Genomic DNA, 25248 nt, shown 5'->3' with positions numbered 1-25248 from the left:
GGAATAAAACTCCATTCCCCTGAATTCTAAGGACATCTCCTCCATCGCTCTCAGTTGTAGAAGAGAGTCTGCTTCTTACTTTAACCACATCTCATAGAAAGGATCTCTGAAAAGGAATGGAGAAGGACGACAAGATGTAGGAAGCACCTGGAAGTGGATAGAATACCCCCTGTTTCAATTTCCAGGACCTATTGGTCCAAGGTAATCTGAGTCCAAGCTTCCCATAAAATAAAAAAGAAGCAGTTGCCAAAGGAGGAGGAGAGAGAGAGAAGGCAAGGGATCTTCTGACCGTTCTGCCAAGCTCTCAACACTAGTGTCAAATCTGCCGGTTGGTGGAAGACACAGATTGTGCAGCAGCGGATGGTTGTTGTTGCTGGAAACTGCTTTCTTCTTGGTGGCTCTGATATTCTTTGAGGCTGCTAAGAGTCCTGGGAAGAGAAACACTGCATGAAGGAAGTCCGGTCTGGCTTGCTTCTTCTTGGGGCTGGAACATAGAGTCCCAGGGAGCACAGAGTCACCCTCGAGTCCTTAAGGATACAGAGGACCTTATCAGTCTTTGAATTAAGAAGTTTGTTGCCCTTAAAAAGAGGGTCCTCAGTTGTTGTTTGGACTTCCTTGGGACACCCTGAAACTGAAGCCAGGAAGATCTCATGGCCAGCTAGGTTGCAATAGTATTCACTGGTTTGTCAGAGGTGTCCAGCGTGGCCTGTGCCGATGTGCGGTTTATCAGCTGTTCTTCAGACATGATGATGTTAGCGTCCCTCTCTGTTCTCAAGATTGTCTGTCAGAAACTGAGATATTGTCCCAGTTCAGATATTTGTATTTGGACAGAAGTGTTGTGTAATTAGCCATGCACATCTGGAGGCTGATCGATGAATACACTTTGAATCCAAATGGATCCAGTCTCTTTGGATTTCTCTCCCTAAATGTAAATTTGTGAGGTCCCTGCTGCTTCAACTTCTCTTGGATTGCAGCTATCACAAATGACCCTGCTATTTGGTGGGAATAAAAGTACCCAAATCCCTCATAAGAGACTTGGTACCTCCTGCCAGCTTGCTTGGATGTGGCTGGAATGGATGCTGGCTTGTGTCACAGGTCTTTCACAGGTTCCAAAAAGCCCCTCCTTTATAGGCATGACAAGCCTTCCAAGCATGGATGTATGCAAGATGTCCAGCAGTCTGTGAGGTTTCTCCTGCACCACTTCCAGATGTATATCCAGAGTGTAAGCCATACACTTTACGAGGTCTAGAATGCCTGATGTCATCAACTGAAGAATGCAGTGTAGTAGCCGTGTTGATCCCAGAATATTAGAGAAACAAGGTGCATGAGGTAATAGCTTTTATTGAACCAAAGTCTGATGGTGAGAGAGACAAGTTTGTTGTGATAAGCCATACATCCAGTATCTCTAGTCAATCTATGATTTTTAATGTCCAGTAGAGTTATGAATTTAAGCTTTATGATACTAGATTCATGCCTTATTACAATGGTGGCCAAATGGTGGCTAGCGAGCCACATGTGGCTCTTTTACAGTTTAAGTGCAGCTCAAGGAGCCCCCTCACACCTTCCTCCCCTGCCATTTTCCACCTACCAGACTGGATGTGGGGAGCCCTACAGCAGGGTGGTGGGGCTAGAGGCTCCTGACAACTGGTGCCTGAGAGCTAGGAGGGGTGGAGGGGGAGAAGACACAATTTAACATTCAGCCCCCTCAACAACTTGAGTCACACAGACACAGGGACTCCCCTGCTCTTGCCCTCAGTGGCCTCTTCCTGCAGTTCCCAGCTGTTTGCTGCTGCCTCTCCCTACAGTTGCAGCTCCCAGTTCGCCGGCTCTCCAGGGAGGGAGCCTGGCCACATCATGTGACCAAGCACAGCCAGCAAACCCTGGCAAAAATCTGGTGGCAGGGGGCATGTGACCCCCCTCCAAACCCCAGCAGGCATGCCCTGGCTCTCAAATTTCTGAAGACTGTCATAAGTGTCTCGGAGGGCCAGTAAGTCTGGTCACCCCTGGCTTATTACAACAATCTGTAACCCAACAACCCCTCCTTTTTATCTCATGACTGCAGAGATGTTAACGGGACACTCTACCTTGAATGGACCCTTACAAAATATGCTAACTACTTAGGCTAAACTATCAGTTCCACCATGCATTCAGATGTGACATTCAGAGTGCCTTTTTGATGTGACATTCAGAGTGCCTTTTCCAGACCTGAAGAAGATCCCTGTATGGCTTGAAAGCTTGTCTCTCTCACCAACAGAAGTTGGTCCAATAAAAGATGTATCTCATACATCCTGTCTCTCTAATTAACTTAAGAAAGCACAATTTACTGCCTCATTGGGAGAGGATGAGGAGATCACAGTGAGGAGCAGTTGTTCTTGTAGTGCTATTGCTGTAGTTACCTAATCACTTTCCTTCTCCTGCCTTTCCAGGATCTGAGGCTGCAATAGCCAACCTGGCTGCACTGGTTTATATTGCCTCTTTTGGGAGGGAGAGCTAACCCTACAGGAGACATTAAAACCAGAATCTGACTAACATAATCTGTGTTTGCTACAGCAGGGCTGCCCCTAGGAGGGTGCGGGGCCCGGGACTGAGGTGCAAAGTTTCTAATTTGCCGAGAGGTGCTCCCCCTGGCTCTGCCCAGGCTCCACCTCAACTCCACCCCTTCCCCCAAGGCCCCACCCCCTCCCTGCTTCTTCCTACCCCCGTTCTGCCTCCACTCCTTCCCTGCCAAATTCCACCCCCTCCCCTGAGCATGCTGTGCCCTCGCTCCTCTCCTCTCAGTGCCTCCTGACACCATGAAACGTCTTATCTGTGGTAGGCACTGAGAGGGAATCACACAATATCAGTCCTTTTAATACTCTTTTTATTATATGAGCCTCTTAAAATTGTAAGAAGAATACTTTAAAAAATTCTCTTCTAGTAGGACTATAGATTTATTCTGTAATAGTCCTTCAAAGTTATAGTTCCAAAGTTACTTTGTGTTCAATAATTTATTAGAAGTATGAACTGGATTCCACCTGAACTGAACTTTTGCTAACTAGAAACAGATTCAATTTATATAATTTAAGGAAATCCAGCAAAAATATTCATAATCCAACTTGAGTACCTCTAGTCTAAAAGTACAAAAATCCTGTTAAAAGAGATAGCCGTGTTATGCTGTATTTTTTCAGATCTTCTGGTTTATATTTTAATTTACACAGAAAATGCAGTTCATCTAACATATTTATTCTTTTATCAAGTTTCCCTCTTTAGTTATTCTGTATATGGGGATTTCTGTATATGTGGATATGCATGTATTTATCAAAAGCAAAAACCTGTGTTATATACAATGTAAAAGTCATTAGTCAATGAGAATCATAAAATGCAAAAGATACACTTCCAGAATGAATGTGTTATTTCAGCTTCAATACAGAGCCTAAGCCAGATATATATATGATAACAAACAGTAATGTATTAAGCTAGCATACACATTTCACAAGAAATAGAGTGCAGTGTGGCTAAATGAACACAGCTGTCAGGCCTGCAACTCTTGCATTTCCTAACTTCTAGGACACAACCAAGAGTGCATGTGCACCTAACTGCATTACCTTGTGTTATCTTCTTTACACCATGCAAACCGGGTAGCTAGGCAAGCAAGTAGCTGATTTGTGGGCACAAATGCAGTAATTTTGCATGTACCCTGAAAGCCCTTTAGAAATGGTCCCATATAAATGAACAGTATTATATCTCATTTATGAAGAACCAGACAAATTATATTGGTTTTATCACCTCTGGATTTTCCTCCTTTTTCTTTTTGGCAGCAGGGGGTCCCTGAGGTGACTCTTCAGGAGGTTTCTTTGTTTCCACTTTATTTTCTGTCTGGGTCTGGACTTGAGGCTGAATGATGATAACCTGCAAAATAAAGAGAGCAGAGTTCACTATACAAAACAGATTTCCCGGTTGAGTGCCTGACCTCGATCCTTCATTGAAGGATGGTGTCAAGCACCTGCTAAACAGACAATAAATAAAAGTCACAGGCCAAAATTTTCAAACCTGGATGATTAACATTAGCATCCTAAATCTATATTTAGTTTCCTAAAGAGAAGTAGCTTGGTTTTCACAACAGCTCAGGCACTCCACCTCCTTATGGAAGCCAAAGGGAGCTGCAAGTGCCTCCATCTCTGAAAATCAGGCCACTTCTATTTAGGTATCTGACACTGATTCAGGGACCTAACTGTAGGCATTCATGTTTAAAAGTGTTGAAAGGCTTTACGTTCATTTATTTATTTAATTTTATTCCAGATACAAGCAAGAAAGATATAAATGCTGTACACTCAGGCCTGTTACACAGAGGTAAATCTTGAGTAACTCTGTTGACATCAACAAAGTCACTCCAGATTTGCACTGGACTAACTGAGATCAGAATCCTAAAAAGTACGTTTTATGGTAGGTTTCCAATTTGTCTAAAAATACAGTAAAATGTACATCCCTTCTGAACTACAATTCATTCTTGTGCAGCACCATCCATAAAGAAAGCGTTACACAGCCCTTCACGGTACTTACGTGGGTGTGCTAGTTAACACACTGAACCACTGACATTCTGAGAATCAAAAAAGCAGACTTATACTTTGTAGATTCAGCATCTCAGATGCCATTAAAAAACACTGAGGAACAAATGACTGACCACAAAACTATCCATGTGACTTCATATTATTACCAAAAATTTCCTAAGGATTATGACAGACCTTCCCAAGATCATCTTTCTGATAATGTTTATTGGATTTGAACATTAGGGTTTTAAAATCTATTTTATTCCTAACTTTTAATTAATATTACTTAGTCATCACACATCCAATCTCCAGGTACTTATTTTAAAAAATTCAAGTGCTTACGCAGGGAAGAATTTTTTATTATTGGTAACCAGATTCTAGGAATAGAAAAATAAATTATGTTAGCTAGAGAATCACACCAAAGATGCCTACTTTGTGTATTTACTTAAAAGTCATCTTATCTTCTGTGCTCTTTCCTGTCAGCGTATTAGATCTTGTCTTGCCAACAAGTTCTAAAGTAACAGGACTTGTGTTATCTGAAATACACTGAATGTCTTTTGGACATGCCAGTCTTCATTCAAATAGAATCTGGTGTCACAGATGCACAATTCTTGCATTTCAAAGCTTAGCAGCTGTGCAAAAAGTAAACAGGTATTTCATAACTGGATTTTTTTTCTAGGAGTTCAGCTGCTGATCAGTTATGAAATCCTGAACTCTCATCTCTTATGGACTTCTTCCAGAATTGCAGAAGAGAACACCTGGCTACTTTATATAGCCCTGCAGCGTGCTACATTTGAAAAGACTACAGAATCAGGTTCTATAATTAACATTATTCTTCTTTAATTGAAGGGAAAGTCAATAGGAAATTTGTGTCAGCTGAGAGTTTGAGAGTTTCATTAATTATGATTGGACTGAGAGGAAGGATGATCAAATGGTCCAAAAATGCCAGGCTACACAATGATCCACTTACTTTCCCAGACAACCAGAAAAAAATGTAGATACACTAATAAGCATCTAGTATCTTTCATGTGTCCCCGTAAGATTTTCTCACTGCTTTCTGATTATTCACTTCAAAAGGAACAGTTGACATCACTCTATAAAGGGCTTTCCAAACTACTGGGAATATATTGCCTACACCTGCAATATAATTGTTGATCTTGATGTAAAGATGCACTGCAATTGCAAAACCTACCTTGCTGTCGGCACTAATGAGGAGTGGTTGCACTTTAATGCTATCGTTGACCACAGAGACGGTAGCGCTCGTGCTGATAGGAGTTGCATTGTTGGGGGAGGTGGATATAATAGCATAGGCCACACCTGCACTGCTCAGAGGTGATGAGATAGATGTAGACTCGGCCACACTTTGTGACTGGCTGTTAGGCGTCTGTACATGGCTGACAGTATTATTGGCAGTGGGGAGGGCAGGGCTAGGGTTTTTGATGCTCACTACTGTTGCCTTTTGGAAAGTAGGAGGCTGTTTGGAAGGTTGGTCTCTGCATGGGGAAATAGGAAGGCTGTCTGGAATCAGGGTCTTTGGCCTAACCTATAAATAGAGAATTAGAAATTATTAGACAAAACCTAACATAGTAACAAATAAATCATATAAACACACTCTACCAACAGCACTTCACATTGCATTAGCAATGTAGCAGGGTGTCTAAAAATACTGCATAGCAATTCCAAGTAGAAAGTGATTTGTTTATTTGTAGATGTATTCCAAATTCTGCCTAGCTGAGTCATTTCCCAGTCCTTAACTCACTACAACACTGAATAAAAGGACAAAAGTAAATTCCTTACTTTTATTAGCAGATATTCATACAAATGCTACTCAAGTCACACTCTGTTTACATAGGCCAAAGGCTTTTCAAAGGCATGGACATTCCAGAATGACATAATTTCTTGTGCTGAAAGAAACTATATTCTTGCTATGAATTAAAGAGGGGAACTGAATCATTAAGGGAGTTCTGGGAATGCATCTACAGGAACAGTCAAGTCAATGAAATCTGAGCATGTCATATTGTGGTAGAATAGTAAATGAAGATCTTTACTTAGGTTTCAAAGGTGCACAGTTTCTAACAGCGCGAAGATTGTTCTTTTAGGTTCACAAAACAAAAACTGAACTTAATATTTTACAATTATGAGTAAAGGGCTAATTTGAGGCTGGAATTGAGGAGGATTGCAATAGAGGCTCGTCTAAAGGAAGGGGAAAAAAAATCTGACAAAGTTTGTGAAGAAGGTGCAGCCATACTCTACAAAGGAGACTAGGAATGAAGGTCTCAGAAGACTGTGTTCAGCTAATGTGATATGCTGCTTCCATTGGAAAAATTAATGCAATCCTGTCAACATGATTCATACTTAACAATGTGTTAAGTATGAGTTCAAAATATAAAAATTTAAATTGCTATGCAGGAAGTTAACTTTACCCTTAGCTCATTCATTACATGGCCATATAAAACACACGGGGCTCTGACTGTTTTTTTGTCAGTCACTGCTTGCACCTGCCATACCATGAAATAAAAATGATATTTCATAACAGACATATATTAGACACAGCTGTTTGTGTCACTATACCTTAGCTTACAAGAGGCATTCCAAAGATATTATCTTTAGTCTTGAGTTTAAAAGAACAGTTAAATGAAAATGTCTTGATTTACTGGAACACCCTGCATGATCTTTCAGGACATCCTTCTGTAGGTTTCAAGCAGGAGAGCATACCCAATGCTCTTTGCAGAAGATATGAAGAGTGCCCACAAGGCCCCATGCAGTCATATATTTTGCTTATGCTCATTAATTATTTGTATTATGGTAGTGCTTAGATGCTTCAAATGTGATCAGGACCTATGCACTGTACATATAGTAGGGTATGATAGCGCTGTGAACACCTTACAATCTAAACAGGCAAGACAAACACAAGGTAAGAAGGGAAACAGAGTCACAGAGAGATGAAGTGACTTGCCCAAGGTCACTCAGCGGGTCAATGGCAGAGCCAGGAACAGACTCCCTTTCCAGTGCCCCATCCATTAGGTACTCATATTATTTCTTATGTGCCAAATATGACATCAAATTAATTTTTATGATTCCCCATTACTGAACACTTTTATTTAGTTATGTAATAGGGCATAAATCTTCCCTGAGCCTTGCCTCTGTTTTCTGTGGTTTATATAATTTGACATCTTCAGATGAAAGAATTTAGACAAGTCCAAAGGCCAAGATTTTCAAAAATACAAGCTTTACAGTTAAGGTCCTAACTCCATGTAGAGGCAGAGGTGCTGAGCTGTTGGCTGACCAACACTTTTGAAAGTCAGGCAGTTGCCTATATATATGGACTTAGGAACCTATCGGTAAACTCCTATTTTAAAACATCTTGGCCTATGGGTTTTGCAAATTGGGCCCCACAACACTGACAGCAAGCTATAAAGTAGCTATTATCCCCATTCTATCAATGGGGAAAACTGAGGCACAAACGCTGACAGAAGCTGTTATATAACCCAGATCTTCTGGTTATCTCTTATGTTTTCACTACAAGATTATGCCTTTTATTTCCTGTGTTATGTCCTGTGTAGCTCAATGACTGGTTACTCATGTGTCATGGCAGAGTCACTGTTACAGAAATACAATTATGCAAGAAACTAGCACTCATGAAACACTTTGCCATTGAGAAACTGAGCACTCAAAAGAACTTCAGTTATAGCTGAAAAAATTCAACTTTAACTCTGACCCATAGGTCTAATATCTGAGGATTATGACCTCACTTTGAATCATAGAAAATTGTTTTGTCAATTAATACAATACATATTAGAAAATGGAAATATCTACAGCAAGATATAGTACAGGACTTCAGATTTGGCTTGTGTAAATCTTATTGAGATTTATAAAACAAATCAAGTTTGGAAGAAAACCAGCTCCGTAGTTTTATTTACTCAAAATGTCATTTCATTTACTAATATCTGAAATATCTGTTGTTTCTGCCATTCTAAATTGCATTTTATAGATCTGTTACTGTATATTAACCAAAAACCTAATAAAAAGTAAATATAAAAATGGCCATAATATATACATTGGTTATTCTATTAAGGGTAATACTTAATATCATATATTATCTACAGTACAACATATCTATTAAACACTTTGTGTGCAAAATGTACAAATCTATATCACTTTGCTACATAACAAAACCTCTCTGCACAAATAATTAAAAGGAATGAATTGTCCAAAGAAAAATATTTCCTATATGGTTCCATGTTGAAATATCTGTTATTCCACAAGACTACAGTTAAGTATACATTGGACATTTTCTGCCACCTTGTGATAAAATAGGGGTACTGCATGTCTTCGTAATCACCGACCCCTGCATATTCCTAGACGAGATTATTTAATGCTGTGAAAGTGTATTTATTTATTTTAATTTCTACAATAAAAAGGCAGCCTATGCAAAAGCTCTGGGCATCCCTGGCACCAGTGCAAAACCAACATAAAATTAAACAGCTACTCAATCCAACAGGTAATATGACACAACTCTCTACAGAACTCCACACACAAAACTCTTTTCGCCCTACACTGCTCTGACCCTCCATCAAATGCCACCCTTTGAAGCTAATCTCCTAAGTAAAACCACTACTCAACAGCTACACTAAAGGATTAAAAGATTTCTATTAAACTTTCACATAAAAACAAACTGCTACTGTATTATTGTAAAACTACCACTGTCAACCAGGAAGAAAAAACATAGAGAACAAGATTAGTGTAAATTCCTTGGCAACCCTGAAAATTTGCAGTTTAAATTCTGGCGACGGAAGCCAGAACAATTAAGTAATCAGAGCAGCAATATTCTGAAGGGTACAATGTTTTTATGGCAACTGACAGTCAACAAAGTGGGAATTGGAGGAAGACAGAGGTGAGAGGTAAGGAATATGTTGCTAAATACATGGACTGTTTCAAAAATATATTTACTGCTGAACATTAACACAGACTTGATGGCACCTTATACATACTGCAGGAAGCATCACAGGAAAGGAGCCAAGAAGTTTAGAAAAGGAGAGAAAAAAAGAACAACAAATAGAATGTATGTTGTGAAGGGAACAGTTGCAACTGGTGAACACAATGCAATTAGTGTTTTTCCAAGAAAAACATTGTTCATTTAATACGTGAAAGCTGTCAAAACATTGTGTGTGACTACCAGTACTGGGACCATATAGGAGAAGAGATACCCCTTTTCTTGTATATAATGATTTCAAATACCTACGTTGTTAGTGAATTCATGTAGTGCCACAATAATAGAAATGCTTGATGTTAGGTGGTAGTATTCACGTATCCAAGGTACCTGTCACGCTACCTGGCAGAAGAGTGCACTTTTCAAGCAGATGTTCCCAGACATGAGAATTCAGTATTTGGCTGGCTGCTTTTCATGCAATAACAAGAGGTCTGATCCTGTGAGATCCTCTGCACCTCCTGTGAATTGCCAACTCAATTCCCACTGATCTCAAATGGAATTGATGGTACTCAGCTTCATATCAGGCTCTTGCACAATATCAGACTGCTTTTGGAGGTTATTCACACTTTATTTTCACTTCACCTTTGCACTCAGCTTAAAAACAAAGACTCAAAATGGACTTAGCAAAATTCTCATGTCACAGAGGCAAAGTGCTTCTAGCAGAGGACAGAGCTCTTCAATTCTTAAAGAGCTTTAGAGGATAACACTCCCCCAGAAAACATTAGCAATGTCTGATAAAAATTAATGTAATACGGTCTAATCATATGCTTAGCTGTAGAAAAGGGATACAATTTTAGCAACTTCAGTGGTGCAGCAATTCATTGACACCAGCTGATGATCTGGCTCCATTATTTTTTTTTAAGTCAACAGCCTTACATTCAGAAGTTTCACACAAGGAAGGTTCTGCATGAATTTACAAGAGCCTGGCATGCACTAAAATCAGGGTTTCCCCAAAAGCTTGAAATCTTAGCGTCCTCACCACACTAGTTTTTATACACAAGCATTTCCTTCCCAGAAATCCTCCTCGAGATCTTTAGCTTGGTCTAAGATGACAGCAACATAAACAATCTGATCAGAATTCCCTAACTTAAAGTTTATTTTTCAGTCACACATGTAAGTGCATGTGACCACAGAACCAAACATATTTTTTTCTTTTCTGGTGGTGGTGGCAGGGAAGAGCAGTTATTCTGCATGCTTCACGGGACAATGAAAAACCCCTCAGTTTAATGACTGTTCACTCCCAATATGGGAGTGACCGATTTTCTTGCTAGAAGGCTGGTGGGACTCTCCTTAGAGTCCATCAATGCCACTGATGATACATTGGCTGCAGAGGTCACTACAGAACAATATCAAGTGCCCCACTCTATCTCTCTCTCCCATGCTCCCACTCCAATCCAATTTGGGGAGTGGTTCAACACTGTGGATTGTATTACCATATGGGTTTGATTTCCCATTTTGCTACTAACTAATAACTTTCCTGTAGTGAAAAGGGGTACTGATATGATACCTCTGTTTAATTTCTAAGGCAGAGCTATTTGATTTGGTTTTCCTTCTCTAGGAGCACCCTCAACCTTAGTCACTGCTAATGAAATTGAGCTGGTGCTGAATCAGCACTGCTGATAACTTTCATGCTAAAACTTGCTGCCACTACTTTTTTTGTGACTAGGCAGTCGGCTGGTACAATGAAGGCAGGTGGGAGTACTGTCTTTAAAAACACTTTTATATGTCTTTTGCACACAAAACTATATTTTCATATGAACATTCCAAGATTTTTGTTAATGAAGTGTGCATTTTCTATCCAATTGTACTGCCTACATTATTTGGCTTGGTATTGTCATTTTTTCCTGTTTGCGCTGAATTTTGTTGATGTTTTAGATTGCTGTTTGTCTTTTGTAAAGTAGACAACTGCCATTACAGCTGCAAACTAAAATCAATGTCATTCCAAGGGTGATTGACTAGGGACTGAGGTTAACAGGGATTTCTGCTATTTTCTTCCTGAGGGACAGATTCTGTCTTTGAATGCATAGGAAGGCCCTCATTGAGCCACGCATATGTCATGTGAGGGCAGAATTTGATCAAAACAGGTCATTTACTATATGCCCACATCAATACCCCTAATTCTACATCCTACAGGGTACGTCTACACTATGGGATTATTCCGATTTTACATAAACCGGTTTTATAAAACAGATTGTATAAAGTCAAGTGCACGCGGCCACACTAAGCACATTAATTCGACGGTGTGCGTCCATGATCCGAGGCTAGCGTCGATTTCTGGAGCATTGCACTGTGGGTAGCTATCCCATAGCGATCCCATAGTTCCTGCAGTCTCCCCCGCCCCTTGGAATTCTGGGTTGAGAGCCCAGTGTCTGATGGGGCAAAAATCATTGTCGCGGGTGGTTCTGGGTACAGCCTCACCCCTCCCTTCGTGAAAGCAGCAGACAACCATTTCACGCCTTTTTTCCTGGGTGAACTGTGCAAACGCCATAGCACAGCAAGCATGGACCCTGCTCAGATCAATACCGCAATCGTGGACGTTGTAAACACCTCGCACATTCTCATGCAGTCTATGCTGAACCAGGACCTGCAAAGCCAGGCGAGGAGGAGGCGGCGGCAGCTACGGCAGCGCGGCAACGAGAGTGATGAGGACATGGACACAGAATTATCTCAAATCTTTGGAGATCCTGCTGGTAAAGGGGCAGGTTCTAGCCATTGAACGCCGATTTTGGGCCTGGGAAACAAACACAGACTGGTGGGACCGCATAGTTTTGCGGGTGTGGGGCGATTCCCAGTGGCTGCGAAACTTTCGCATGCGTAAGGGCACTTTCATGGAACTTTGTGACTTGCTTTCCCCTGCCCTGAAACGCCATAATACCAAGATGAGAGCAGCCCTCACAGTGGAGAAGCGAGTGGCAATAGCCCTCTGGAAGCTTGCAACACCAGACAGCTACCGGTCAGTCGGGAATCAATTTGGAGTGGGAAAATCTACTGTGGGGGCTGCTGTGATGCAAGTAGCCAAAGCAATCATTAAGCTGCTGCAACGAAAGGTTGTGACTCTGGGAAACGTGCAGGTCATAGTGGATGGCTTTGCTGCAATGTGATTCCCTAACTGTGGCGGGGCGATTGATGGAACCCATATCCCTATCTTGGCACCGGAGCACCAGGGCACCCAGTGCATAAACCGCAAGGGGTACTTTTCCACGGTGCTGCAAGCACTGGTGGATCACAAGGGACGTTTCACCAACATCCACGTGGGATGGCCAGGAAGGGTTCATGACACTCGTGTCTTCAGAAGTACTGCTCTGTTCAACTACAGGCTGAGCAAGTGCAGGATGGTGGTAGAATGTGCATTTGGCCGTTTAAAGGCACGCTGGCGCACATTACTGACTCGCTCAGACCTCAGCCAAACCAATGTCCCCTTTGTTATTGCTGCTTGCTGTGTGCTCCACAATCTCTGTGACAGTAAGGGAGAGACGTTTATGGCGGGGTGGGAGGCTGAGGCAAATCACCTGGTCGCTGATTACGCGCAGCCAGACACCAGGGCGATTAGAAGAGCACACTAGGAAGTAGTGCGCATCACAGCAGCTTTGAAAACGAGTTTAATCACGGGCCAGGGTACGGTGTGACTGCTGTGTTTGTTTCCCCTTCATGAATGCGCCCCCTTTATTGACTCCTTCCTTGTAAGCAACCCACCCTCCCCCTTTGATTACAGCTTGCTTAAGGAAATAAAGTCACTATCGTTTAAAAATCATGTATTCTTTATTAAAAGTCATTCCCTGTAAGCAACCCACCCTCCCCCTTCGATTACAGCTTGCTTAAGGAAATAAAGTCTCTATCGTTTAAAAATCATGTATTCGTTATTAAAAAGTAATTATAAAAAGAGGCAGAGAACTGACAAGGTATCCCGGGTGTGGTTTGGAAGGAGCATAGAAGGGAAGGAAAACGCCATTAAATACATTTCAGTGTAATGACAGCCTTTTGGTTGGACTGTCCACTGGGGTGGAGTGGGCAGGTGCACGAAGCCTTCCCCCACGCATTCTTACATGTCTGGGTGAGGAAGATATGGAACATGGTGAGTGGTGAGGGTGGTTACACAGGGACTGCAGTGGCACTCTGTGACCCTGCTGCTCTTCCTGAAGATCCACCAGACGTCGGAGAATATCAGTTTGATCACGCAGCAGCTCCAGCATTGCATCCCGCCACTGCTGATCTTCCTGCATATACCTCTGATCTTCCTGCCGCCACCTCTCATCTCGAGCGTCTCTCCTATCCTCACGTTCGTCCCTCCTATCCTCACGTTGGTCTCTCCTGTCCTCATGTTCACTGGCATCTTTCCTATACTTTGCTATCACGTTCTTCCACTCATTCAAATAAGCTCTTTCATTGCGGGTTACTTCCATGATTTCCGAGAACATTTCGTCTCGTGTCTTCTTTTTCCTCCGCCTTATCTGAGAGAGCCTTCGGGATGGAGTAGGGAGGCTTGAAAAATGTGCAGCTGCATGAGGGAGGGAAAAAAGGGAGAGAAGTATTTAAAAAGATACATTTTACAGAACAATGGTTAAACTCTTTCACAGTGAACAACACTATTCACCTTACATAGCACATGTGATTTCACTACAAGGTCGCATTTTGCATCTTAATATTGAGTGCCTGCGGCTCTGGTGTTACAGATCTCACACACGCAGGTCTGGGCAACAGAATTCAGCTTGCATGCTGCCATGGTAAGCCATTGTCTTTCGGCTTCTCCAGCCTTCATATACACAGTGCCCTCTGATGCTTCTTTCCTGTTAACATGCAGCAGGAGAAGCCAACCCCCCCATCCAATTCTCTAGGATGATTGCTTTACCCCTCCCCCCACCGCATGGCTGGTATCATGGAAGATCACTGCTAATCACCCCCCTTTCCACCCCCTACCGTGTGGCTGGGAGCTGGGACGATTCCTGCTAGCCAAACGCAAAAAAGCTTAGCGCTATCCTTCCTCCCCTCCCCCCGCTTGGCTACGTGCAAGGAAGGATTTCTTTTAAGCAACAGCCTAGTAGGAAAATGGCCATCTCTGTCCCCTTAATTAAATTCCTGAATTTCAACCAGGTTACCATGAACGATATCACTCTGCTGAGGATAACAGAGCGAGATAAAGAACAGATGTTTCTTGAATGCCAGAAATCACCGGGACCATACGCAGCTATGCTTTGTCATGCAATGATACCCGATTACTTGCTACATGCATGGCGTGGTAAAGTGTCCTACCATGGTGGACGGAACAAGGCTGCCTTGCCCAGAAACCTTCTGCAAAGGCTTTTGGAGTATCTCCAGGAGCGCTTCATGGAGATGTCCCTGGAGGATTTCTGCTCCATCCCCAGACATGTTAACAAACTTTTCCAGTAACTTTACTGGCCGCGAATGCATCCCAAGCCCTCATGGCAAATCAATCATTAAAACCGCTTGCTTTTAAACCATGTTTTATATTTACAAAGGTATACTCACCAGAGGTCGCTTCCATGGCTTCTGTCTGGGCTAGTGGCTTGGGAGGGCTGGGAGGGTAATTCTGTCTGAGTCACAAAAAGCTCCTGGCTGTTGGGGCTAACGGAGTGCTGTGTGCTCTCTGCAAGCTCATCCTCCTCTTCCTCCTCCTCATCTTCCCCCTCCGCAGAATCCTCAGCCATGGTTGAGATTACAACCCCCACCTCGGAATCCACGGACAGGGTTGGGGTAGTGGTGGCGCAGCCCCCTAAAATTGCATGCAGTTCAGCGTAGAAGCGGCATGTTTTCGGCCCTGACCCAGACCTTCCATTTGCTGCTTTGGTTTTCTGGTAGGCTTGTCTGAGCTCCTTAACTTTCACTCTGCACTGCACTGAGTCCCTGGTGTGGCCTTTGGCCATCATAGCCTTGGAAATTTTTTCAAATATTTTTTCATTTCATCTTTTGGAACCGAGTTCTGTTAGCACTGAATCCTCTCCCCAAATAGCGATCAGATCCAGTACCTCCCGTGCGGTCCATGCTGGAGCTCTTTTTTGATTCTCAAGAGACTGCATTGCTACCTGTGCTGATGAGCTCTGTTTGGTCACCTGTGCTGATCACAGCTCCACGCTGGCCAAACAGGAAATGAAATTTAAAAGTTCGCGGGGCTTTTCCTGTATACCTGGCCAGTGCATCCGAGTTCAGACTGCTGTCCAGAGCGGTCACAGTGGTGCATTGAGGGATACTGCCCGGAGGCCAATATGTCGATTTGCGGCCACACTAACCCTAATCCAATATGGTAATATCGATTTTAGCGCTACTCCTCTTGTCGGGGAGGAGTACAGAAACCGATGTAAAGAGCCCTTTATATCGATATAAAGGGCCTCGTAGTGTGGACGAGTGCGGCGTTAAATCGGATTAACGCTGCTAAAATCAGTTTAAACGCGTAGTGTAGACCAGGCCTCAGTGTTATAAGTCAGCTCCCTTCTTGCTGAGGCACTTTTCTGTGGTTTCCTTCAATTCTTTAAAAAAACTGTGTATCCAGTCTTCTAGGTGCATTAACATTCATATTTATTAAGGGCTACATTTTCAATTGGACTTCAGCCAAGCTTGTGGCTGCAAGAACAATATGTTTCCATGTTTTCTGCACGCACAAAATTAGTGAATATTAAATACTACAGCATGGTTCTAAGTTTAGTTCTACACTGGTGGTTCTCAACTAGGGGTAAACGTACCCCAGGGGTTATGCAGAGGTCTCTCCGGGGGTACAACTCATCTAGATATTTGTCTAGTTTTACAACAGTCTACATAAAAAGCACTAGCAAAGTCGGTACAAACTAGAATTTCATACGGACAATGACTTGTTTATACTGCTCTATATACTATACACTGAAATGTAAATACAATATTTATATTCCAGTTGATATTTGTAATTATATAGTAAAAATAAGAAAGCAATTTTTCTGTAATATTGTTCTGTGACACTTTTGTATTTTTTTTTATAAGCAAGTAGTTTTTAAGTGAGGTGAAACTTAAGTGAGGTGGGGTACACAAGACAAATCAGACTCCTGAAAGTGGTACAGCAGTCTGGAAAGATTGAGCAAGCCACTGTTCTACGCCATACTGATTAAGTTACTTGAAGTTAGATAAGGCATCTCACTCTTCACTAGAATTCCAGCAAGTCTCTCTGGAACTACAGAGAGAGTTATGTCCCAGAAAGCTGTATGCAATCCCCTCATAGGATTCTAGTCCTTTTCTCCTTTGAATTTCTAATGATGATTTTACCCAATTCAATTATATCACACTTTGATTCAAACAGTGGCACAAGTAAATTTAACATTTTATGTAACAAGTATTTCTTTTGGTTTTCTTTCCTGTTTCAAAGTTTTCTTGAATTCTGATTTGAATTAGTATTTAAATATTTTTTCACTCTTTCTACTGTTTATATTCATCGCTCAAATATTATGCTTAAAATTAATTACTGCAGTGAGTTTTTTCTCAGACCTCTTGAAAGAGTTCATTATTATGCAAACAAATACAGCCCTTACACACACTAATCTGTAACATTTTCTCTTCTCTACAGCCCCATCTCCTACCTTGGGCTATGACTACACTAGACATGTTTTCACTAAGATTTCCAACAGTTGCTACACCACTGAGAGGGCTAGAATATGTAGGGCTTCTTCAGCTGTGAGCATTTTTACCACTGTGTTGTCTGCCTCTGCTCAAAGAAGGTCTAGATGACACGGTGACAAATGAACTAGAGGTCACTGCAACCTTGTCTATATTAACTACTACTGGAGCTGCACCAGTGTTAGCAATGTGATATTATCTGTACTGCAGCAGGCTAGGGAACCCAATCACAGACCAAGATTACATTGTGCTGGACACCATATAAACACATAACAAGACAGTTCCTGCCACAAGGAGCTTTCAATTGAATGATAGGCAAGCCCATACTAAAATATACATATTAAACTCACATATCAGACACAATTCATATAAAATGCAAGGCAGCAACAGTCATTCATAGCAATAAGAAAAATACACACAGAATTTATCTGAAGTATGCGTGTACTTGTTTCTCCACCTCCACTAATCTTAATCACAGAGCACTGTAGGCCTTTGCTGGGATACTGTCTGCACTGTTCTACCACAGATGTTATGAGCAAAGCACTCCCAATCCCTGCCTTCAACTAGGAGGTGGAAAAAGAGGTCAATGAAACAGGACATTAATCTCAGAGTCTGATTCAGCTCCCACTCAGATTAATGAGAGTTTTTCCATTTATTTGAATAGGAGTGGATTGGGCCCAAATTTATTTTAACTGAAAAATAAAACAAAACTGGAGATTTGATTTTAGTGTCCCTACCATTATTTAAATGTTTATTTGAGGGAGCATATCACCTTGTAAGACTGCTCACACTTCATTTTAGTTGGATACAGTACTTCTTTAATTGTCACTTAAATGACTGTAAAATTACCAGATTATTATTTGTATTGTAGGGACACACAGGAACCATAGGCAGAGCATGAGTTTTTCAGTTGGGGAGGCTACTCCCATGAGTGTCAGAAGCTCCACAGAAGTAGGGAGCCACCAGCACTTGGACTGTGGCCCTTCCTCCCATGGCCCCAACACTCCCATCTCCTTATGGCCCCACCCACACTCCATCCCAGGTCCCTCCCAGACTCTTCCTGAGGCCCCACCTTCTCTCTGCCTCTTCCTGCTCCCACTCTGTCTCTTCCGCCGAGGCCCTGCCCACTGCTTCCTCCTCTCTGCCCACTTCTTCCTCCTCCCCGATTGCTTGCCCAATCACTTTTTTCCTGCCTTAAGGGCAAGAGATGGGTGTGGGGACTGGGAGCAGAGAGAAGTGAGCAGTGGGAAGGCCCTCAGAGGAAGAGGCAGAGTGGGGATGGGAAGAGGTGGAGCGGAGGCTGGACCTCAAGGGACGGAGTGAATCAGGGTTCGGGGCCACAGTCCAGGAGTCGGTGGCCCTCCAACTTCTAGGGAGTGCCCAGGTCTCCTACTTCCCAGGTGCAAAGGTGGTGGGGCATCCAGCCTTTGTCCCCTGCCTGGGCAGCCTTTTTTATTTTAGGGAGTCTTAGCCTTCCCAAGCCTCTAATATGCGCTACCCATGCACTCAGGGACTCCACTGTGCTAGGTGCTGTAAAGATACACAAGAAAAAGATTTTTTTTTTGTATTTTGTTTTAAATAAACCCAACCTGTGTTTCTAGAAGAGAACAAAGAATGCAGTTTAATGAAGGAGTGCATTTCATTTAACTGGAAACCCCAAACAAGATATGAAATGAGGAATAAGGTGGTGAAGGGGGTATTAAATTCGCTGACATCCTAAATTATAGAAGGAACTTCCACACTTGTCTGTAACAAAAGCAAAATATAAGAGCTCTGTTAAAGAGGCTTGCTTTTAGTGTTAGTGAAGGCCTAAAGAAAAAAAATTGTTTGTATTGTACAATGAACTTATAGTATTGACTACCCCAGCCTAATCTTTCTACTTGTGAATGAAAAGGGAAGTTTTGAGAATGTCAAGGTTATTTTTATGATGGTTAGGAAACAATCAAAGTTATGGAACTGTCTATAAGCCCAGGGAGGGTGGGCAATGGGCAGAATTGTTGCTGGCTGGATAGAAAGGCACGGCTTGAAGAAGGAGAATTAGAAACTGTTGAAAGGTGAGTAGGGAATCTGATAATGTGGTTCTATACAGACTGGCTAGCTCATCTTCATTTTCATTCTTTAGTTTTCACAATGATGAATTCACTATGTGGCTGTTTCTCATTTTAACTATAGTAAGTGTGAAAACTGATGATTAATACTGAAGAATAGGTGATTGGTATTTTATAATCACTGAACTACAATGTATGAATGTCTGACTCAACATGCCTGAAGTCAAAAGCAGTGGTAGAAAACATATAACTGAATGGACTGAAGTAATGAAAACTGATAATTCTTCAAAAGTAAACTGTTAATATTGTCAAGAATTGTTAAGTAACAAGATATAAAGGATTCGTGCTCCTCTTAGAAAAGTGCAGAAAATCAGCTTTTTCTGATTCTTCAAGATCAAATGTAGAACTGAATGACAGTTTGTCTACATAAGAAGAACAGAACACGGATGACTGTAGGAGTGCGACATCTGTGATGCCATCACTGTCATCTTAATATTACTTTAAGACCCTGTTACAGGTTTTCCAGCAGTTCTTCAACATCTTCTTTCATGAACAGCAGCTCTGTTCATCTTTGATACCCCAAAAATGAATATGTGATTATGCCATAAAACTGAAAAGCAAACTTGAACTTGATAAGGAAACTATAACCTTCTTTTATGCCTTCTACAAACTGAACAATGAAAAGAAATAATTGAAGTGCTTTTTCCTCAATGTACTCCTCCAGAGACATTTTAATTCACAGGTCTACTACTAAATGCATGTGAAGAAACAATATAAAAGAATTAAAAGAACCAACACTGACATTAATATTAGGTGATTGCTCAGACATGAGAAATGACTTGCTAATGGCTACAGACGGAAAAATGCATTTCCACTTACTGCCGTTAACTCTGTATCTGAAAAGAAAACCACTGAGTATTGTGAGAAACTTGCTGAAGATGACATACAATGGAGGTCTTTGCCATTTGCTCAGACAACACAAATACAATTAAGAATATGAAAGAATTTCAGATGCAATCATTCTAAACCTGTGTGTTCTGTACACTATTTAAGAGAAAGTAAAGCACACTGTGAAAATTCAAAAATCTTGCTGCCACCCGTAGTCTCTTAGTTGATTGTCTGAAAATGTGACTTACTGCAGCAGCTTCATAATGACACCTGAGAACGAATATCTGAATTTGCATCCAACTACCGTAAGGTATGCTGAAATTTCCAATGAGCATGAAGAGGAATTTCATCAAAATAAAGCAAGCATTTTACACAAATAAAACAAGCATCTTACACAATGACAGATTTTAAAGAGAGGCACTAAACTTAGTAAAAAAACCGTACTAAAAGCAACTGAAGGTTTTAGAAGGACATGACTGATCAACAGGCTGAAGAATACTATCAGACGTAATAATAAACTCAAACCACACAAAGAAAAAAATCAAAAAACAATTCACGAACTACTATGGAACCTGCCTACTACTTAGCAAGCATGACCGATTCCCAAATAGGTTGGATCATGATTGAACCCAGCACCAGAAGAAGAGGCTGAAATGTGACTGATGTAAATTTAATCCTGTTTCATCCTTCTATTCTAGAATATTAAACAGAAGATCTGGATCTCTACTTCAAACCTTTTTTGTGAAGAAGATGAATTGTGTCACAAGTCAACCAGTTAAAATGACAGAAAGTTGCGGGGGTGGGGGGGAAGGGAGGGCAGGGAAGGGGAATCAAGGTTCGATTAACTAATTTACTTGCTTTAAGTGTATGGGTCTCTAAGGCCAGAAACAACAGGCCTAACTAGTTCATAGACTGGGAATCTCTCTAGTTGCATCCTTTGCAGGGCCGGATTTACACCTTCTGCGCCCCTAGGGACAGCATCTTCAGCGCTCCCCCTTTTCCCCTGCCTACAGCTGACCTTCATATTGCACACAGTTTTAGAGAGGTAAGATACCTCTAGAATGCCAGTGCCCCTAGGAAATCAGGCGCTGATCCTTTGTTTTATTTACAGAGTTGTAAGCTTTTCATTTAGGACAATCTAAGGACCTTTTCAGGTTTGAGGTTCATTTTGTATAGCACATTTATTGCTCATTTTGCTTTTCCATTTCATAAAATACTTAGTAGTTTTCTTGGGGTGTCATAAACAGATAAGTAAGAGTTAATAGAACAAAAGTGCTTCATATCTCTTTTGCTTGGAAAGGGTTAACAAGAACAGTGAGCCTGGGTGTCACCTGACCAGAGGACCAATCAGAGGACAGGATACTTTTAAATCTTGAGAGAGGGAAGTTTTGTGTGTGCTGTTAGAATTTGGTTGTTGTTTACTCTGGGGGCTCAGAGGGACCAGACATACAACCAGGCTTCTCTCCAAATCTCTCCGATACAGGCTCTTATAAGTTCAGAATAGTGAGTACTAGGTAGATAAAGCGAGTTAGGCTTATGTTTGTTTTCTTTATTTGCAAATGTGTATTTGGTTGGAAGGAGTTCAAATTTATATTTTGCTGAAAGGATTGTAATTTGTACTTGAATACTTAGGCTGGGAGGGTATTCCCAGTGTCTATAGCTAAAAGACCCTGTACCTATTCCATTTTTTTAAATTTACAAAGATAATTTTTACTGTTTTTTCTTTCTTTAATTAAAAGTTTCTTGTTTAAGAACCTGATTGTTTTTTTTAATTCTGGTGTGAGACCCCAGGGGACGGGGTCTGGATCCACCAGGGAATTGATGGGGAGAAAGGAGGGAAAGGGGAGAGAGAGGCTAATTTCTCTCTGTGTTAGGATTACTGTCTCTCTCAGGGAGAATCTGGGAGGGGAAGAGAGAAGGAGGGGGGAAGGTGCATTTTCCTCTCTATTTCAAGATTCCAGGAGTTTGAATCACAGTGACCTTCCAGGGTAACCCAGGGAGGGGAAGCCTCGGAGAGGCAACGGTGAGGGAAAGGGTTTACTTTCCTTGTGTTAAGATCCAGAGGGTCTGGGTCTTGGGGGTCCCCGGGCAAGGTTTTGTGGGGACCAGAGTGTACCAGGCACTGGAATTCCTGGTTGGTGGCAGCGCTACAGGTTGTAAGCTGGTAATTGTGCTTAGAGGAATTCATGCTGGTACCCCATCTTTTGGACGCTAAGGTTCAGAGTGGGGAATTAGACCATGACATGGGGTCTTTCACTGTTTTCACCCCAGTGTTCCTCCTTCCCCAACAATCATCACATACTCCTAGAAGAAAACCTAGTGGTTTGTTTTCTTCCAGATTGGGAAAATCACAACCAGGTTGCTTAACTAGCACTGAAGCCAAGATGTTCAGTAATTTACAGGTTCAAGCCTTTAGTTTTTATTCAGTCAACTGCGTGCGCTAGCTGTGACAGGGCTGGACACCAAAGAGGCATAGAAAAGACTAATTAAATATCAGATTTGGAATTCAGTTCAAATAATTCCACACAAAAAATTGAAATAGTATTGTTACCTGAGGTAGCACTGCTGGTCCTTGTCCTGCCAACCTCTGCAAGGAGCTGACCTGAGGAACTTTAATGGGCACTGCAGTGATAGTTCCCAAAGCCTGCCGGAAGAAAATAGTTGAACAGGGTTTGAAACAATGGCACTTTCAAAATTCTCCACAGACAGACTGAAACCTACCCAACTATTCTCTGCCTGTATTTGGCTCTTCGCAGTTGGAAGTAACACACTGTAGCATTTCAGTCCATTTGGAACTCTCTCTCCCTCCCTTCTTCTGAGACAGAGAATTGTTTCCCCTCTTTAATCTTCTCTTAAAAGCGTCCTTAATTATGATCTATTGTCTCTGTGGAACATTTTGCAATACCGAGTACGAAGGATTTGTCTTGTAATGCATACCATCCTAGTTATTTTAAAGGAATTTTAGTACTCTGTCAAGTTCAAGGTTGGTTTGTGCAGTAGCATGTTTTCAAAAGTCATCCAAGGAAAAGAGATACATGCTGCCTTCATTTTTCAAAAAGTGGGATTTAAAGATTTACATTACACATTGCCAAGCTACCTTTAAAAGTTCAGTGAGTTTAAAGAGTATATTATATTTTTATCGTAAAAACAAGATTTGGTGTATGCTGATCTGTTACAGTCCCATCAAATCCAAAAGCAGAATGCAACCTATGGAGGTGCAACAGTGTATCTAGGAATCTAAAACAGCTACAGGATACACTCATTTTGAGCCAATATGTCAGTTACCACGACTCAAACATACTCTACCTATACATTCTTCTCTTCTTTAGGTTACAATTGTTTTCAACATTTAAAAAAGACTTGGTTCTTCATTTTAACCTATATGAGATTTACTTCAGACATATTGGGCAACTGAAGTGATACTTGATATCCAGTTATTTTCTTTATGCTTTGAGATTGCAGTTGGTTATCAGTAGGCTGGAGAGTAACATACGTTTCTGTGATGAGAGATTAGAAATACCTCTCCCTCTGAAATTTGTTTTGATCCATTCCTCTGCTCTCCTAACCCAACTATTCCATCATCCAAATCTATAAAACTGTTTTATTTTGTATTCAGCAAAGATTAGAACTTGAACTGGGAGTAGTTGAGTCCTATAGACCAGTGGAGTTCACGAGTTTGTCTTTGCAGTGTCAGTGCTTCTGTAGCTCCTTCTCTCTCTCTTTCTCTCATCATTTTTGCAAGAACAAGTTATTTTTGAGTACTAATCAGAAATGTCCCTCTGAAAAAGAGCATGGCAGGCTACAATGGTGCCTTGAGAGAAAAACAGAGTGAGCTGTTTTTACATCTCCTTGTAGCAGTGGGTGTAAATGGTACCTCCATGTGCAAGTGAAGACCTTTGCATCAGAAGGGGAAAGATCAGGCAGTGTTTTCACCATAGTAATCTCACATAGATTACACACAGCAGCGCCATTGGAAGCTCACAAGTAGAGGTTGTATTGTGGATTATCTGAATCACCACCTCCTCCTGCCTCCCTACCCAATCAGTGCCAGGCACTTGGTGTGTGGTGTTGGTATCCTGCAGGCTCTGCGAAAAAAGGAAAATTGTAGCCACTTTCTACTACTCAGCTTCCACCCCAGCAGACAGCCCATTGCTGGGGACTCAGCTCCTTCCTTTACGTCAGTATAAACTGGAAACAAGTGAGCCCAGCCCTTCTGCCCTCTAAGATGAAAACGAAAAAGAACATACAACATTTCAAACAACAGTGGAGGAGATGACCGTTTAAATTTGCTACTCTACGATTCAGGTTCTCCCTCCATTCCAATCTTCTTTGTAGTAAGAATAATGAGGTTACTTCTGTTACAATAATGAGGTTACTAATGTGCCTGTACCAGGGTGGTCATTTACTGATGGCCCTGTTGTGGTCAGAGGTCACTCTGCAAGCACCTTGGCCCTTTAAGCCCCTCTTGCAAGCCTCACACGGGCTTTCATGGAGATAACAACATCCTCAGCCTGTGGCTGGTTTAATAACCACCACAGTTCTTAATAATCCTCAGGGTCCCAAAATAAAATCTATTCCCACACAGCAGTCCACACTCAGCTCTGGTGTCTTCTCTCACAGCCAGAGCTCTTCTTCTGTCCCAGTCTCTTCTTATAGCTGTCCTCCCAGGTCCTCCTCCCATGAGCCTGAGTCAGCTGACTTGGGCTCTAAGATTTAGAGCCATGGGTTTTTTATTGCAGTGTAGACATACCCTTGGTCTCAGGGTCTTCCCCGCAGGAGTCCTTCACACTCCCTGTGTCTCTCTACACTTTCCTGTGCGTCCCCCCTTTATTACAGCCTCCTGCTGCTATTTATAGGGCAATCACCTTGTTCTCTCCCAGATGTGACACATTCTGTAATCAGGGTTGGCTGGACTCCAACTATGAACCACCCTGTTACAGTGCCCAAATAGTAACCTAGAAACAGCTGGACATTCACAATTTATCTTAGACCATAGAATGTTTTCTCTTAAAGTCATTGGTTGAAAATCATTGAACCCTATTGGCTATTCAGCAGCCTGGGTAAAATGAGTTAGTGGTCTGCTCAGTTTCTCTTGGTGAAGCATTCCCATCACAAAAGGCACTCTTGCTGGTAGTCTCACCAGATGGCTTAAGGGCAGAAAGAGCGCTATCGTGCAGGTATTACATTGGCTACAGTGTAGTATATT

At 41.8% G+C, this 25248-nt stretch overlaps 1 protein-coding gene across 6 annotated transcripts in view; it reads right to left on the bottom strand.

The window, feature by feature from the left end:
• The window catches only part of LOC115638199 (PHD finger protein 21B-like), a 386151-nt gene that overhangs the window by 36108 nt on the left and 324795 nt on the right, over window positions 1–25248 (bottom strand). For all 6 annotated transcript variants that reach the window (XR_003997404.1, XR_003997406.1, XM_030539769.1 and 3 more), the window contains 3 exons: window positions 22594–22686; window positions 5719–6069; window positions 3766–3888 (listed from right to left, as the gene is read on the bottom strand). Coding sequence is in view for 4 of the 6 variants with exons in the window: in XM_030539769.1 (XP_030395629.1) it covers window positions 3766–3888; window positions 5719–6069; window positions 22594–22686 (567 nt within the window). In the remaining 2 variants the exon portion in view is untranslated. The remainder of the gene's footprint in view (window positions 1–3765; window positions 3889–5718; window positions 6070–22593; window positions 22687–25248) is intronic.

The sequence above is a fragment of the Gopherus evgoodei genome, chromosome 1 (genome assembly GCF_007399415.2).
Source record: "Gopherus evgoodei ecotype Sinaloan lineage chromosome 1, rGopEvg1_v1.p, whole genome shotgun sequence".
Taxonomy (NCBI): domain Eukaryota; kingdom Metazoa; phylum Chordata; order Testudines; family Testudinidae; genus Gopherus; species Gopherus evgoodei.
This window is presented reverse-complemented; position numbering and strand designations above follow the sequence as displayed.